General features: G+C 34.1%; 1 protein-coding gene across 1 annotated transcript in view; it reads left to right on the plus strand.

Annotated features, from left to right (window-relative positions):
• The window catches only part of LOC126922761 (uncharacterized), a 29,412-nt gene extending 11,594 nt beyond the window's left edge, over positions 1-17,818 (plus strand). Inside the window, exons 3-7 of the mRNA XM_050735626.1 lie at positions 4,041-4,134; positions 4,762-4,878; positions 10,095-10,291; positions 11,477-11,527; positions 12,866-17,818. Coding sequence (XP_050591583.1) covers positions 4,041-4,134; positions 4,762-4,878; positions 10,095-10,291; positions 11,477-11,527; positions 12,866-13,750 — 1,344 coding nt within the window. The 3' untranslated portion in view covers positions 13,751-17,818. The remainder of the gene's footprint in view (positions 1-4,040; positions 4,135-4,761; positions 4,879-10,094; positions 10,292-11,476; positions 11,528-12,865) is intronic.
• The last annotated feature ends 845 nt before the right edge of the window (positions 17,819-18,663 follow it).

Consider the following 18,663-nt stretch of genomic DNA (forward strand, 5'->3'; position numbering starts at 1 on the left):
ATTTGTCTAACTTAATTGCTAAATAACATGTGGATGGCTACCCCCAGCGGAATACCATCTTCGAGTTTGACGATTTTATTTCTTTAGCGAGGTCAGTGGGGTGTTTTCTTTTTAGTCTTCTTTCTGTGAAAGTTTTGCTTGCTTCAGCAGCCAGTTGGTTCGGAAGTGTTGCCGTTCTTACCCAAGATTGCGTGATGGTTATGCAAGTTATAGATGTCTAGTCAAGTGTATCTCTTTAATTATTTCAGAGCTTTATACAGTACGTTAATAGCAAGGGTTGTCGTTAGAAGCAAGGAAATAAAGACTGATGCCGGAACTTACATGAGATCGGGCTTGCTGAATGTTTGAATGTTTCAAAAGCGATAATCTAACAAAGTCCAATAGGGTATATCAATCGTTTAAATTGGAACGGTGGATCCAGTGAAATTACTCGAATCGAAAGTATTATGGTTTCTTCTCCAGCAGCACAAGCTATCAAAACAGTTGCCTCTATTATACACTAATGCAAATTATGCACAATCTTGGAGGATTTATATTACGAAGTAAAATTATTCTTATCTTTAACTTTAAAGAATGAATTGATAACTCTGAAGGATTTAATGAATCAAGCAACTCTACAGGGCAATGAATAATGTACTGCACGTGAGTGAGAAATAAGTTTGAGAAGGAGCATCAACTTTATCTGAAATGAAATTATTAATACTGTTTACCGATTTATTTGTTGGAGCCAGCAAATGGCTGTGTTATTGAAAAGAGTAACGTCAGAATAAATGTAATCAACTGATTAATTGGTGACCTTGTTCATATCACAGAGAAGTTATCAAGTGAAACATTCCCATGTGTTCGTAAAGTCTCCGTTAACCAGCTTTGGTAATAACTCGGAGAACACGTTTACATTACTGTCATCATGAAGTTATTATATGAAGTTATTACGAAGATCCCTGAAACTTTTAGAGTTTAAAACATTACATGTTCTACCACAATACAACACCGTCGCACCTAGCCCAGAAAAGACAACTGCAAGTGCAATTGGAGATTCGGAGCGTAGTTTTTTTGGTTCCATTGGGACATCCAGTCTGAATATTGCATCATATACAATTGTTTGATCGTTATTTAGGATTAATTCATTTCCCATAGTATTATCATGTAATTTTTATCTGTTGCAAGAGGTCGTATGATACGATCGTACGATACAATTTTATGAAGGGCAGAAAGTCACATCATTAAATTCCAAGTCTAGCATGACTGCTGAGTCTGGATGCGGTGTAAGATATCCTGATATACTACCTCTATATCTCATCCACAAAGATAGCGTGTCAGATATTAGACAAGCCGCTAACATCACAGAGAATGAAGATCCAATGTTTGAAGCAGAACTTGACAGCCGTGAGAGCCGCTTTTGCGGGAGCTGTCTCTATGGATGATATCTAATACCTAGGTCTGTTACTATACTATACTCTACATATATGTCGGAAATGAAAGGACACCGGGGCCATCCCTTTGGAATTCTTCGAAAAATCACCAATATTTTAGTCTCTATAATTTAACTCGATTATAATTGTCCGAGATTTGTGATAGTGAGCTTGGGCTCGTGGCGATAAAAAATCGCTGAACGTAACCGCGGTCAGGGGATGAACGTTTATACCTAATAGAGGTATAGAGTAATTGTATAACTCTTCTTAAAAAAAAAAAAATAGTTGTAACGGCACTGGACAGTAAACATTCCAACGGTTTCTGTCTCGTAGCTCGCCATACACAGACCCTATTCTTCGGATAAGATGATTATGAGATGTCGATGCATCTCCACAGTACATGTTCAGCTAGCCTGAGGATCCGCTGTAAATCTTAGGATTTGGTTAACTAAAATCCTTCAAACGGACAAACAGTCTTTACCTAACAGTCCCTAAATCTACCACCTACCACGGGAAGATACGGGAAATCAGCTTTTCTCACGAACGACGCTTCCCGCTAGCAACTTTCTCTCAAGGGCTTAGGTATCCTTCTTCAACTACCAACATAGAAATTAACCAATTAACAAGAACGTCCATTTCCCTCACTTTCCGAACGAAGGCTTTCGTCGACGAATCCGATGATCTCGTGTCCTTAGATACACCCCATCATAGTTCTCCTCTGCAACATCATCGTAACGGAAAGTCATTCTCTCGTGAGGTCGCATTAGCGAGATACATAGCGTCTTTACGCTCGGTGGATGTTCTACGTTTTAGTTCAGTAATACTTGTTCCGTAGACAAGCAAGTTGGGTACAACTTGGACCTTGGAAGAAAGCGCATCCTGTTATCTCGTTGACTGCGGATTCGTTATTGAACCTAGGATCATTGTCATTAGCTTCTCGAGTATCTAATTACCACAGTTACTTGTCAAATTCTGTAATAATCATAGTAAATCATAGTAAATATCTCCTCTATTGTATAACAATAATGTTTAATCCAAATGAAGATTCGTTTCACGCCCCCAACACTAATCATAATGTGAACCCGACATATATATACTCTATATACTGTTTATTGAAAAAACGACTATTTCATACAGAAGGGGAATTTTAAAGCACCAAACAACGAGTTCAAAAAACAGTGAATTTTACATAGATTTAACATGAGCAATGGTCGTTGCTAATATTCCTCGGCGTGCTTTAGAAAACAATTTCTCTATCCAAATCTATAGATCAGAATATTCCAAAATATCGACGCTACGGAAGAATTAATTAGACAATTACTATAATGCAGGTATTCAATATATGAGGGAAGATGTAGCAAATCATTAGTAGAGCTAACGGTTTCAGTATAATATGTTATATTTAACCGATGTACATAGACTTTTATGACATTTTGTGACATTTGAAACATTTTTCTATCGAACAATTACAGCACAAATTCTTCCTTTTAGACATATGTAGTGTCAATGCGCGATCAAAATGAAAATGAATTTCCGTCTATTACTTCCATTCGGTTCGTTAGAAATTGAGACGAGATACAAGGAGTGGGTGTGAAATAGGATAAAGATCTACTAGACCTACTATATGAGGAAATCAGAATGAGAAATATCAAGTCCGAAAGAGAAAGAAATATACGTCAATTGTAGCGCAATGTCACTGCCGTATTCAGTTAATTTAGAACCATAGAAACTCTGATGTTCGTTCTGATGTGATTACGGAGGAAATTACCGGCATGATTCGTGGGAAAATCTGGATATTTCTATTATATAAATTCCTGGTTCTCCCTATCGTATAATTACCAGTTTTTCCCGTTATAACTACCAGCTTTCTCCGTAATCTTTAAGAACGTTCTATAGACCTAAGGACTTTTTCAAGTACCAGCTATAAACCGAAAATACTTGCAGGATTCAAGGTTCCTGCAAGCTAATGAGACTCGGTTTATGGTGGGGCCTTAGGTTTATCGAGGGTTTCTCTAACGATGCTTGGGCCTCGACGGTCAGACAATAAAGGACGTCACGCGGACCTTTTCACGCGACGTAACAATTACATTGGCTAGAATTTGAAAAGTAAGCCTCACAACCGATACTTTTACATATGTACTAACTGACTTTCGTATTCATTTCGTTGTTTAGAATCAACGCTTCAAATGTGTCTCACGTATTTATTAATATCTTGTGTCTTATCAAATTGATCTAGTTAACCATAATTGCGTAACATACCAATGACAATAATATATTGTCAATATTACCTATAAACTACTTCAAAACCCATATTTACAATTCTGAATTGCTGATTAAACGTTAGATATAGTCTATCTTTCGAATTACGACAGTTCAATTTGGTTAAGTTTATCGCGCCATTATATTTGCGCGACGTAAATTGTGTGGTGAATAAAAAGCAAACGTAAGAAAGGCTTACTAATATTTGTCTAAAATGCCAAACATAAATTATGTGATAAAATTATGTAATAAATTATCTTATTTAATTTGCACTATTTTTATGTAAAATACCCTACATTCTGTTTTTTATATCAATATGAAAGGTAATATCTTTTCTCAATAATTTGTATTTCGTTTTAATGGTTTCAGAGAAGCGTAAAAGTTGTAAGAGTGGAGGGAAGAAATCGATCTAGAGAACATGTCACAGTGTCACTACACAAACATCAGGATGTCAATCGCAGTGGTAGGTATATTAAAAGTCGCTAATATTGTATATATATAATAATATAACATATATTTATAAGAAGAACGTTATTTTTGCTCACTAATATCTTCATTTTATTCGTTCAATTTCAAACCGATTATTGTTTTTATGAACATCTTATACAAGCTATATTCAAAGATTTTCTACGATAATAATTAGAAAATTTGGTAAGTTTGGAAATTCTCGCATGAAAAATACTTAAAAAAATTGAATAGAATTCTGTAAAAATATAGTTGAACAAAAGCAGATTGTAGAATGTTCGTAGCATAAACTAATTTTTAGACATAACAAGCTTAAAAACGTTACTATTAGCAGACCATAAGCATAGCGCTTGATTACAACGCGACACGATCCTCTGAATAAAAGAACGTTACATTTATTTAAAGAACCTTTTCTATGAAAAGAGTGCGTCTAACTAATTTATAATTATTAAGTAGATTAATTTATTTTGCCTAATACACTAAATGGCAGAAGAAAATATGCTACGTGCCAATAAATTTATGTAAACGAAAAAGATATTAATATAATATTATTTATTATTATTTCAAAGTTTCTAAGATTTACTTACACCATTTGTGATTATTTGTTTTATTTTTCTTCGTCTAGGACACGTGACAAAAATTGAACTGGAATTGATGGAAGCTCCGGATGACAGGATCCTCGTTGGACCGATACCATCTGAATTGAATATCACCGATGAAATTAATTCCACTTATCCGGATGGTGAGTTAAATATCCCACAATACTCGGAAAATAGTAGCTCTTATTGTCCGTGAATTCGAAAGTTTTATATGGACACGGTTCGCTTTGCCATTTTAGATCATAGGATCCCAAAAGATCCGAGATACATCTAAAGATTTAAAGTTTATCACAGAGAAATCGATCCTTATGTGCTATTACGTTTGATTAAATGGACATTTCAATTTGTCTTCCCATGCAAAATCTGACACAGGAATTCATAAGGATAGAAGGATAGAAATTTAATCTTGAAAAATCTTGAGTAGCGAGAGAATGATAGAGAAGGTGGAAAAAGGTCGTTGGAAGAGCAGAAAATGACAAGGGCATATTAGCATGGTAGCAGTGCGCAGCTGGCACGATGTATTTAATTGCGAAATTTACAACAACAAACGAACCCAATAATAAATATATATACATTTTCATTAACTTTTAATATAATATGCGTGCATGTTAATAAAATGAAAGAGATACGAAATGTAAGTCGAATAGAGAGATGTTCGGCAGGTCATTCATTGATCGGCGGCCACATTAGTTCCATGTATAAAATTAAATCGTTTGTAACGTGCAAAATAATCCTCGAATAACATTTTTGTACAGGCTGTTCGAAAGAATGGTTCTGCACCGTGAAATGAAATTCAAGGTCAAGACTTCTTTTATTCCATCGTATTCCACTTCACGAAAATAAAAAGAGTACGAATCTTTTTAATTATCTTGATACCTAGGATCATAGATTATACATATATATCTGGCCCTCCTTTTTCGACAGGCAAGGAGGATAATAGCAATTCTAATTTGTAAAAGAATAAACAAACTCGATATAATGTAAAGTTTCGAGCAATGTTCAGGCCGTTGAACGATTCGACTTTGCAACCGAATTTTTGCGTTTAGCGCTCAGTAAAAAATACAGGCGATTCGATGTAACACTGTATACGAATTATTACGCGTGCCTAGCCAACTGCCTCGCGATCCGTCGAACGTCGAATCCTGTTTCGAACAGTTGTTTTCAGCGCAAACGTTCCGCTAAACAAATCGAACGAAGAGAACAACAACAAGAGTAAAATATTATGATCTGAAAAAGCGATGAAAGAATAGACGAACGAATACACAATTTTTTGAACAGGTTAAGCTGCGCCTGTGACGATAAGTTTTACCAATGTTTTAAAAATTCAAAAGACGCTGCCGCCGACAGAGTAGGATATCTGTATTTCATCGTCTTAGGGACATAATGCTTCCGAGAAGATTATCTTCTACTTCTTACAAAACTCAAACCTCATAAGCGCGATTAACGTGATATCTAACATGGAATTTTCTTCTAACGACGAACATGGAAGCGTTCGAGTTGAGATTATTAAAAAAATTTGTTCGTATGGTTGTTGGCACCATTGGACGTTGTGTGGAGTAGGAGTTTGAAGTAGGATAAAACCAAAGCAAAGGAGTATCAGTGGTTTGACGTGCAACAGTTCTAATAAAATTTTGGCGAACCTCGAGGATGTTTGCTATTCGATTAGTGTTGTCAAATAAATCTAGTAATAAATATTAATCAACATAATAAAGCTCGATAATGTATGATAAAGTTACAAAATATATAGCTGCATAGAGATAAATATTGCATTCTGCTAAAATTACGGCATTTTGAAAACATTTTGAAGAGGAGGACAAATTATTTTTACGCGTATAACTCTCGAATGGGAGCGAGCAGCGTAAGAGATAAGCGAGCAAAGTTGAATCGGCTTTATCGTCCAAAATCCACACGATTTTCCCCATTTTATGAGAGACGGTATAATGAAGTATTTCCCGCCTCCTATTCATCTATATGGATTTTCGAATGCGCGTAAATACACAGACCTTCGGAAATTCCTCGGAAATTCCAATCTCGATGAAACTGGTAGAATGAATTTTTCGATTTTTAGAATGAGACCGCCACAAGAGAGAAAATGAAGCAAACAGTGATCTATGATACACATGACAAAACCAAAAATAGGATAAAGGAACCACCAAAAATAGGCCACTTAAATAATTTTTTCAATTTTTCAAATATAAAGAAATGTTTGAAACAAAAGTTGCCTGGTTTCGATTAAATTGGAAAAATTTTTCTCAGGTGGACGTATTTACGAATTTTGAAGGTCACCTCCATTTTTTAAACGAAACCACACATTTTTAAACGTCAATACGTTACGCAATATACGTATTTGCCTATCTTATGTTTTATCTTTTCATTTACGTTTGAAAAATGAAATGTGAATGATATAAAATATGAAAATTGAAAATTAGAAAAATGTACGAGTAGAGACGAAACTATAAAGATTACTTTTGCTACGTATCTGTGGATTAAACAAATAGAAGCATGCCGGCCGCCGATCCATCGTCCCTGCCGGTTATTATCAGTCAAGGGAACAAAATTTACATCAAATTGAAATTCATTCAAAATTTAATATCTTGATACTGACTTATGCGAAAGATACGAGTAACTGATGTTTTGTTTGTTCATTAAAAAATATGATTCCCATTTAGACCTTCGCGGTGACTTTTTCAAGTTCGTTGCAAGATATAATTAAGCGCGCTCTGGTTGAACTCGAACAACTCGAAATCCTGTTTCATCTTTCTAGGCAGTTCCACAAATGGGGCTTTAAAATTAACGAAAATAAATCCACACATGTAACCTTCACGCTGCGAAAACAAACCTGACCTCAAGTGACCATTAACAATATTACAATTCCTAACAAGGATTCAGTCAGATATCTGGGCATGACTGGACATGGAGAATGACATGGAAACGACACATCATAGACAAATCGAAGCAACTCAAGGCCAAACTTAAAAAGTTCTATTGGCTCATTGGCCGATGTTCCAACTTAAGCACGCAGAGCAATATTACGCTCTATAAGACCATGATAAAACCAGTCTGGACCTACGGAATCCAACTATGGGGAACAGCAAGTAATTCCAACATTGAAATACTCCAACGCTTCCAATCGAAAACTCTGAGATCCCTAATAGATACACCCTGGTATGTTACCAACGAAACAATACATCGCGACCTCAAAATACCCACAGTTAAAGAAGAAGTAACAAGATGTAGTAATAGATATATAATAAGAGTTAACAACCATCGAAACCCCCTAGTTACTAAATTACTTAATACGTCGGACCAGATCCGCAGGCTAAGAAAACACTATCCTTTAGATCCAAGCACTAGATCCAGCTAGAAATAAACTTATTATAAATAATTAGTCATTTCACTGCGCCGTGCCAGAGAAACTTAATCAATATTCTCAATGTGAGAATTGATTGTAAAGTACTTGTAAATAAAAAAAAAAAGTCTTTCTGGGCAGATGTTCTACTTTCTCTTTCACTTTGTCTTTTAAGGGGGTATTCTAGTCTACAAATTTGAAAAAATGGAAAATTTTTTTCATATTTCCACAGTTTAGACATTCAAGAATATGCCTTTAAAAGGATTTTTCAAAATTTCAATTATTTTATGAGTTGCAGTCATATTTGTGACACGGCATCTGCTCCGGTCCGACCGGAACAAATGAACAATAGACGGTAAACTCTGCCCGAGTACCTACGTATGAATACCCTCTTGAAATCTTTATTGTATTTTATTCCTTTTTTATGTATTTTTAATTCAATAATTCAATTGGAACGATGTTTGGGTTCTGAAACCCAAAATAATAACGAATCGTTGATCTCTTTAATATGGACTTTTACTCCGAAGCACATCCACGCACGAACACAGACAATTCAAATTTCCACTTTCCTCGCAGTATATATTTTTAATGAAGGTTTTATAGCCATATTAAAAATCTTAAGTGTCATGGGAATCACGCTTGGTCCAGAAGCTCATGCGTTCGCAGTCAGGCGAGACGAAATTCGCATCGAGCGCTCTGAACCCCGAGCTTCAGAGGCATCAAAGGAAGCCAAAACTACTCGTCTCCGTGAAAGAACTTCGGAGAATGAGCAGTTTGAAGTAGAGGAAGGTTTCTTGTATAGAGCAGGAATCGCCGATTAAGAATATGTAAATATGCTATACCATTCTACGAGTAAAATTGCCGGAAACTTGTCTCAAAACTTTAAACGCGTTTTTCTCGAAACAACTTTTTTCGAGTTAGCGTGCACGATATCTCAAGTTCTAATGAATCGATTTATTTGAAATTTGGTGTGAATATTCTTTATACATTCCTCTATCGCCTAAATCACGCTCGGATCAAAATTCTTAATTTTACTATTTTTAAATAATTCGGAATTGCCAAAAAAACATGCCCAGAAAGGTAACTTTTTCTTCAAACGGCCGCCATTTTGTGAAAAAATATTTTTTTTACTTTTCCAAGGTTCAGGCAGCTGCATCTATACTAATTAAGAATCCATACGGCTTTTTTCCTTCAGATGACTAGAAGGGTTGAAATCATGCACGCCAGGACACTCTTTTTTTTGGACCCCTCACTTTGCCAGCTCATAACTTTGTGAATTTTGAGTTTTCTTTTTCGGTTAATTTTTTATGTAATCTTAAAATATCAATAAACAAATGATAAAGAAATGAATAGTAAAAATATTTTTTGTTTCGTTTGTACAGAGCTTCAAAATCCGCTCGAAATTCATGCCGCTAGGCTAGAATACCCCCTTAAGGAGATAAGGTTTGTAGCATTAGTAATGGAAAGAACGCAGCAGTGAGTAAATTGCTGCTTGGAAACCTTGCAATATTATTACCGTCGATATTCAGGAATCATTGAAGATACTCGAGGAACATGGTATATCGCAGATGTGTTTGCCCTAAAGCCTTTAGCGGTTAGCCAAGAAAATCATTTTGGTCACCCAGAAGACTCATTAGCCTTTATGCGTTCAGTCGGAAACTGAACGGCATATAAAATACCTACTGTTTAAATCGTAAATATTTAAAGAATTAATTAGTATACTACAGATTTGAAAGTTTCATGCCACGGATTGTTATATATAACTCTGTTGCGAACTACACTGTTTGAAATCTCACCTACATAAAAACAAAGAGATCTCCACGATGTACATCGATTTCAGTGGATCCTTCGATACCTGAAGAAGGTAGCTACAGTAGTAGGGAAACGTCAGGAGGAAATTTCTTTCGAATACGGCTCTTACCCAAAACCCTCAAACAGTTTTGTTCGCAAGAGTGTTATATTTATTTAGACAATAAACTTTAAATAGTAACTCGAATGATGTTGTAATAGGCAGTCCAGAACTAGGTGCAGTTATACTCAGAGCTGAGGAGGCCTTGATAGTTATTTTCGTACTCTTTCTATGGGCTGCGGCAATTGCGTTATTCTTCAATCGATGGGGCAAGATAAGAATGTTGGAACCATCTCAACCGAAATTCCTGCCACAAGACGAACAAAATTGTACCACGATTGAACAAAATCAACTTCAGGTAATGCATAAATATATATTTTATTTATAATTGATACTTTATCACTATACTTTAGTATTGTGTACTTTGTACTGACCTTCGTGCTGTCTAATGCCGAGTTATCTGCAGACTGGCTAAAATTGTTTGCAAACTATTCATAGTTGTAGCGTTGTTATTCGTTTAGTGTTGGTACGCGCAGCCACTTGTTGATTTTGTTCGTCTGTAAATCTCGATATATGTAAAGACTTGCTGCTCGTATCAATTGCATGTTTCATAGTAAAAGCAAATAATGTTAGATGAAAAAATGATCGAGAACATCGATGCTGGAAGAGAATAAATTTTGATACAAGAAACAAATAATTTATTAAAAAACGAAGATGAATTGAAAAATTCTATCGAAATGTCATATGACAAATTACTCGAGACTATGAGAAATTACTTACCATAATCCAATAAATATTAGAGACAAGTATAAATTTTCAAATATCAATTTCAGTCAAAGAAGGAATGTTGATTACGTTAAATTTTCTATCAACCAATGATTCTGACACTGATTGTTCAGAAGGCAGTAACATCAAAGTTTGCAAGCTGCTTTACTATATCATCTCTGCTTGTAAGTTATTTGCAAATAACTCGCGAGCTCTACTGCAGGCACGAATACGTCTGGATTCTGCATTATAATTGGTACCTTTGATGTAACGTCTCTTAAATAAGGAGTGTTCTCTGTTCACTACTCGTTGTTCACAAATAAGTTCACAAGTGTCCAAAGCTGTTGACGAACGTAATTTATAAACAACAATGTGGATCTAACGTAAGACGATCGAAAGACTCCTACACAATCCTAATTAATTATATAGTAGTAAAAAATCTTCTACTTGAGACTGACTGAATATACTCAATTAGACATTAATGGCCGCGTCCTGATTAGCGTCCACTCAACTAACAGAATTTAATTGCTCTAAGCTTTCTGGTTGAAACTTACTTAACGGATTTTTAACGATCAAATCCAACGAGAATAACATCCATACGTTACCCTTAATCGAGGTATAACAGCTTTCTGAATGTCCGCCAGGACAAATTGCAGGAAACCTTATATAAAAACATAAAAAGAAAAATATAAAGATAAAATTCAAATTTAAAGACAAAAATGTCGAAAAATTTTAGTCAATTTTTATCAATCTTTCATATCATTTAATATTATTTCAGAGACGCTTGACCCGAACGCAGCTATCTTACATCATTTTCCACCAAATCGAGGTTGTACAATGCGACTATAAAAATAACATACAGTTTCTTAACCCCTTGCCGTACTTTAGCGAGTTAGACTTGCTAGTACCCAATACATAATCCACTACCAACAAAAAATTTTTATCCTTAAAAAAATGTACCGCATTCTTCCCGTAATTATCCTATGCGAAATATTATATACATTTATAACTTTTGTTGCAGGATCGCATACTATTTATTGCTAAAATTAGTTGCTTTCAGACTTCTAGTTCCTTATCAGTAAAAAAAAAAAAAAAAAAAAAATTCTTTGTTATCGGTATCACAATAAATCGCTGTATTTCTATCAACTTATATTGCTTGACACGGACTTGGACACACACAAACACGTGCGCACGCGCAAATCACAATATGGATTGTTTTCAAACTTTGCATTTCTGGAATGCTATTTTACTTTTACCGTCCACCGATTCATTTCTAATTTTTTCGTCGTGATTTCAAATAATCACTATGTATTTATTTTGACATTTCGACTTTACCATTTACTAGATTCAAATTTCCTACTACATAAACAGTTTTATATGCAATTAAAGACTTAACATCTCGGACATGAAATGTAAAATTTAGGGAAAAATGTTTCATTGAGAAACATGGATTGAGTAAATGTTTTTTACATCCACTGTCCGGCATACATACGTACATATGCATAAATTCATCACGGAAAGGAGCAACGCAACAACATATAACGTAGAGATAACAAACACGGGAGAAATGTTATACATTAATGTTTAAAATATGAATAATATATTATATACGACAAATTCTTATTAATTATGTATTAAATAATGAATAATTAGGAGAAGAGAAGAAATCGAAATTTTCATCCAGCTAGGGAACTGGATTTTTTATATTTCTCAATATATAATATTTCTCATAATATTGATATATATTTCAATGAAAGGATATTGCAAAAATCTAAATTACCATTAAATAAATTAAAAATTAATGGACAATTTATTTTCTATAGAAATTAAAAAGATTTTCAAGATATTAACGTTTCCAAATGGAATACTGTTTTCGATAAAAGTTTGATTTATATGTAAACGAAATGATCATATATGTAGATATGGACATGTATACATCATAATCTTAATTATACCTAGAATAATGATCTACTCATCTTAATTTTATATAGCACGTAGGTAATACTTTTCAAATCTGTATCATATCTTACCCTGTTCATCACGACTTTCTCTAAACAAAGCATCGTACCTCCAAACACGAATGTATAATAGATTACAAAGATCAATTGAACTGTTTAAAAGTGGCGATGAAAATTAATTTACAAATCATCTGTTTGTTTGTTCGCAGAACCGACGTACATTCTCGAAATGCAATATCCTTTGCGAAGAGTGTCCAATAAGGCACGAATCGAACTACGCTTTGGGACAAATGAGACCGAGGCAAAACAGTGCGTTCATTGGCTCCAGTGTGTCCTTTCTCCCAGGTGGCGGAGGTACAGCGCGTCGCACGAAAAGCGCGTTCGACCTTCAATTTTCCGTGTTTACGGAAAATAACACGCTCGACTCATCCAGTGAACAGGATACGTTAAAGAATTTTAAGCCGACCTGCGATTCCACGAAATTATTGTTAGACGAACGAAAGACAAGCGTCTATCAGTTGGACAAAACCGGGACAAGCAAATCTTTCTGTCAAAACAGAGGAATAAGTGTTTGTCAATTCGATGCTTCACCAAAATTATGGCAACGAGATCGTGGAATGAGCATCTGCCAGTTCGATAGGATGGAGGTTCCCGCCAGGCCATTGCAGAGAGATCGCGGTGGAAGTATCTGTCAATTCGACAGAATGAACGTATTAGCCAGACCACTGCAGAGAGATCGCATAGGTAGTGCTTACCATTTTGACAGAATGGATGTCTTGGCCAGACCTACTGTAACTCTTGACAAATTCTTGTTGAGAGAAAGACGCGTTAGTATGTGCCAGCCTTTGGGAAAAAATGAGAAAACGTCAGAAGGAATTCAAATGGAACGGCATTTAAGCAACAGCAACGTTGGGAAAATTGGGGAAAAAGATACATCGGTCGAGGAAGAGAGAGGAAGGATTATGGCGGAGGAACAAAATACATTTATTAAACACATACCCAAAGAGGAGAAAGATAGCTTTTGTCGATCGAACCGACCATCTTGCAGCCAAACTTCTGATGCTGCATTTGGATATAAAGGTACTTGCGTGTAGCGTGAGAACTTGTACAATTCGTCAAGGAAGAGCTGCAATTGTGTGACACAATTTCCAAGACAATGGTTTTGTTCGGAAACGATCTCAAGATTGACGTTCTTGCGAATATATCATACATATGTATGTATATATAACAAATTAATTATTCGTTTTGAACAGAATTAACATTGTATTTAAATATTAAGTATGTATATTGCTTTTGATATGAACACTTTCAGTTCGCTTATAGTGTTCCCTGTAAATGAAATGTTGGACAAATTTCTAAGAGAAACATGAAATTAAATATGCACTGTATAGAATGACTAAGGTCAGTATTTTACCAAATTATTAAAAAACAAATATCTTACACGTATTTTTAAATTTATAAGGAGGAACGACTCGTTACTGAACTGTCGTACTAAATTTATATGAAAAATTATATAATCTGTACAGCTAACAGCTAAAAAACATTTTGTTAGGATAAAAAAATATCACGCAAATAGATGAAAACTACAAATTACAATAAAATTCAAGGAATTAAAAAAAATGATAATAAACAACGCGATAATCTGTCTTTCAAATATCGAGGAAAAATAAAAATATCTCGTATTTTAATTATTCTTTCGAATTTTTATTAAGTTATTGGAATTCATTCTTATCCTATTGTATATTTATCCATTAGTGATGAATAAAATTTGATTGATCATTTTTATTCGAATTTTCAGTATCCAAATAACTTTTTTACTATACCTTACTATAATGTAATAATTTGAAGTCCGAGTACTAAATAATAACAGTTGCAACGTTGTAAATAAGTAGTTGACGGGATTTATAAAGAAAGATGTTCTTTTAAGCATTGCAATTTATACTTCATTTTGCAAATGAAATATATTTACTAAAATCTACCATAGTTTTAGTCTTCTGCTATTAAAGTGAAAAATATTCAAGGAATATTCGATTTCAAAAACTACAGCGAATCACGAATAAAACGACTAATCATATTCAAAATCATATAGTAAAGGTATTGTTGAAAAGAGAAATTGAATATACTAAATATTCTGCCGTCTTCCATATAAATTTATTACGAACAAAATTTTAATTTATTATTTAGTTCCATTTATAATTTAGTTCCATTAGTTCCATTTATATATTAAATTTATAGAGACTAGCTATTAAATGTTGTACGGGAAAGCCGTTTTATATTTCCAAGTCAACTATGTTTTATATCTCACAAAAAGCAACATCTGCATATTCAAGAGTTGCAATATATTTTTAAATACAAACTACTGTTAAGCAAGTACTACAGATACAATTCTTATTATCAATATACTGAACCGCTGTTTCTTTTTTTATTTGTTTATCTATAAATAATTATTGCCTTCTTGCACTTTTATAACTATCGAAAACATAAGTTATCCATTGATTTAAGTTATTATTTACTTTTTTCTATGTAATTTATACATAATTTGAGACCACTTCTGCAAAAAGAAAATGACCTTATATCACTATATATAATTAGCTATTTATATAATATATAGTATTTAATTTCAATTTTAAATTCCAGTCTAGGTGCAGTAAAGTTTCATCTCTTCAATTGTAGAAAAGCCTGGAACTTTAACATTCTTCGATCGCCTAAAACCTCCATTTTCTATCAAATATGTTTTTGAATTCGAAACGTTAGTTTGCGATAGATCAATTCAGACAAAATTACTAAACGAATCATGAAATAATCTTTACCACTAATTGTATCTATATGAAATATATATTTGTGAGTCTTTTTAAACGCAATAAGTATTATTAAGTTTTACTGCAAAATATTACATCGTTTACACGGAATTAATCACATTTATGCAAAATTTCAAAGCGTAATATATAATAGTAAATAATAATAATATAGTGCCATTGTTCACTCTTTCTTTATTAAAAGCAAAAATCAAATTAAAACTCAACAAAAATATTCTTCGGGCCCAGCAAACTTCTCTACACGAACCTATGGAGCATCCTATGCACGAGAGCCACAGCGAGTCTCAAATTCAATAATGTGTCCGTCAATTTACCTCGTATCGTAATGAAGAAAGCTATAACTATAACATCCAGTAGCACACAGGACTCTATATATTACACATTATTTCGTTAAAAAATTAGCGTATCTTATACACGCAAATTTCCTCTGTGATTCTTTCGTTGCACTTATGTAATGTTCCCAGTTCGCCGCCTTCAATTTTTAACTAATTTCACGGAATTTCCACCGAAAGGTTTTTGCTTTTACCTCCGAGTCACGGGTGCTCGTGTCTTCCTTGATTCGTTTTGCTCGCTCGAAATTTTATCCCAGGCTTTATGCGAATTTTATACAATGTTGGATTTCGCGGAATCTCGCCATCTCCACCCCCTTTAGCATAATTTCTTCTTCGTGACCTCGCCGAGCTACCCTCTTAAGGAATTTTCAGCGATCAAACTGAAATCTTGTTTCGTTCCTTTTGTTTCTGAATTTAGATCGCCATCCTCTCTGACACTCTCCTCTTTGTGGCTCTGCTCAGAAAAGATGAATCATCGCAGCGCCCTGTAAGAACAATCAGCTCGCTTTTCCTTTACGCTTCTTCTTCGTTTTTCGTCCTGGAGATTGAAGCCTGGTTATGTCAGAGCTGCCGCGATTTCGGGATAATTCCATATGCTGCCCTCTGTCTGTGTACCTTTTGTTGCTGTTTCTCCTTCTCTTCCATCGTTTTTTATATCTGCCAACACTAAGAAAGGTCTTGTTTTGGACAGAACAAGGTCGTTCGGCTCTTACGTTTTAAACGATTAGAGATGCCAAGAAAAATGTTATAAGTTTGGACTCTATCGAATGGAGTAAAATGAAATGAAATTATAATCTATTTCATGTAAATCTTAGAGATCAAGCTAGAACGCTCCTTAAGGCTACTATATACAGCTTTGTATTTGTACAAGACTTTCCAACGTATGTTATACGTTATTATATAATCCAGCAGTTGAAACATTAACAGAATTTATTACAATTGTGTATGATAGTAATGTATTTTACACGTTACTTTATACACTGTTATTTGGCCACTAGTAAAAGGAGTGAACGAAATCACGACTACTGTTAAAAAAATATATTCAGTCCCTGGTCACTGAATTAATTCAACCAGACGCAGAAATTTCATTTTTCTACTTGTAATGTGTCAGAGACGCATATTCGTATTTATATTATGTCGGATAAAGGACAAATTATCATTGGTTGTCTAAACTGTTTATAGACGATTATACACATATATACACATAGCAACTACTTAATTTATTATTTGTTCTACGTCGCTTAATTTTAATAAAAAAATTTAAAATACTGAAAATATTAAATTTAATTATAGTTCAGTGACCAGAATCTGTACGTGTCCTTATAAATTACAAAAAATAAAATACATGTATAAACCTGAGAAACCATCAGCAAGTCTTTGGGAACGAGGTTAACGGCATCGACCGATAATTCAGAATAATTTCATCCGACTAGAGGTCGGATGAACCGTGCCCGAAAGGAAAGCAAACTTTTTCTTTTTTTCACCAAACATCAACCGTGGGACGAGCAGTATATATCGATCGATTTCTTACTAGTCGCGCTACTAGGAATCAATCGCGCCCTCAGGATCGTCGATGCTCTTTTTAACCGACAGTCAATCTAGAACGTTTCGTGAGAACGTAACACAGCGATTTCCACATCATCTATTGACTTTTTCTTCTTCGGCTCGTCCATCCTCTCAAATAGCAAAAAAAGCTCAATGGTAGAAAAAAAAAGGTTGCCGACACAGAATGAGAATGTTGCGTGGCATTCTTTGTGAATGTCTTTCTGAGTGTCAATAATAAACTATCGAGCGTACGTGCTTTCTTCTTCTACAAACACGATGGCGTTTGCGATCAATTGCAATTTTTTGCGTCTTGTAAAATCCTCTTCGAGTCTTCCTATTGTTTTATAAACTACACACTTCGTATCACGCAACACTTTACGTCCGACATTTTGTTCTTTATATTTTCGTACCATACATCTTTGGAATAAAACGGTGAGCTTTCGAAAAATTAGTGTTGACTATAAACTAAATCCAATCCCGTTCAGTAAACCTTCTAGACCAGTCGAATTTGCCTTCAAACTATCCAAAATCGGGAAAAATTGTAAACAGTATTTTTTTCTACAAAATGATTTTTGTGTGATTTTTAAATGATAATTTAATATAATATATATTATAAAATAAATGAATTTTATTATATAATTTAGCATTTCCCATCTTGCAATGAAGTTTTAATAAAATGATAATTATGGTTTCCTTTTTTCACTTCTTCTGTAGGTAAGTGTACAATATCATTAGACATATGATTTATAGGAGATTAATCTACTCATTGGTGCATAATATATGTATTGTTCCTTATAAGAATCAAAGATAATATATTGTATAGGTTGAGAATGATCGTGTAGCAGAGTATTGATTATAGAAATAATTGTTTAATATATCCAAATATCCTTTAAATGATAGTAATATTTTATTTTGCTTTAGAATTTCATCCATTCTTACTGTTTAATTCTCCCTTCGCTCTTCTTCTACTAATTTTACATATACATACGTATAGTCTTAATATAACTATAGTAAATATAATATAACAATAACTATATTTTGTAATTCTGAATGGTTGTAAATTTTCAAGAAATCAATGTTTTTAAAAAATGTCGATACGCATAGTATCTGTGCATGGTTTCTTCTGTTTTACAAAAATTGCATTATGCAGCACGAATTTATTCTGTACAATATTGAATTATCTTGATATTTCTAAAGAAGAAACTGTTTAAAAAAATTATGAGAACGGTATTTCATTTCAAATATGAGAAGGGGTTTCCCGCCTTGCCGCCATTATTCGTTTGCTTTGATTCGTCACGGCAGTAACGTATCTAT

The sequence above is a fragment of the Bombus affinis genome, chromosome 12 (assembly GCF_024516045.1).
Source record: "Bombus affinis isolate iyBomAffi1 chromosome 12, iyBomAffi1.2, whole genome shotgun sequence".
Classification (NCBI taxonomy): domain Eukaryota; kingdom Metazoa; phylum Arthropoda; class Insecta; order Hymenoptera; family Apidae; genus Bombus; species Bombus affinis.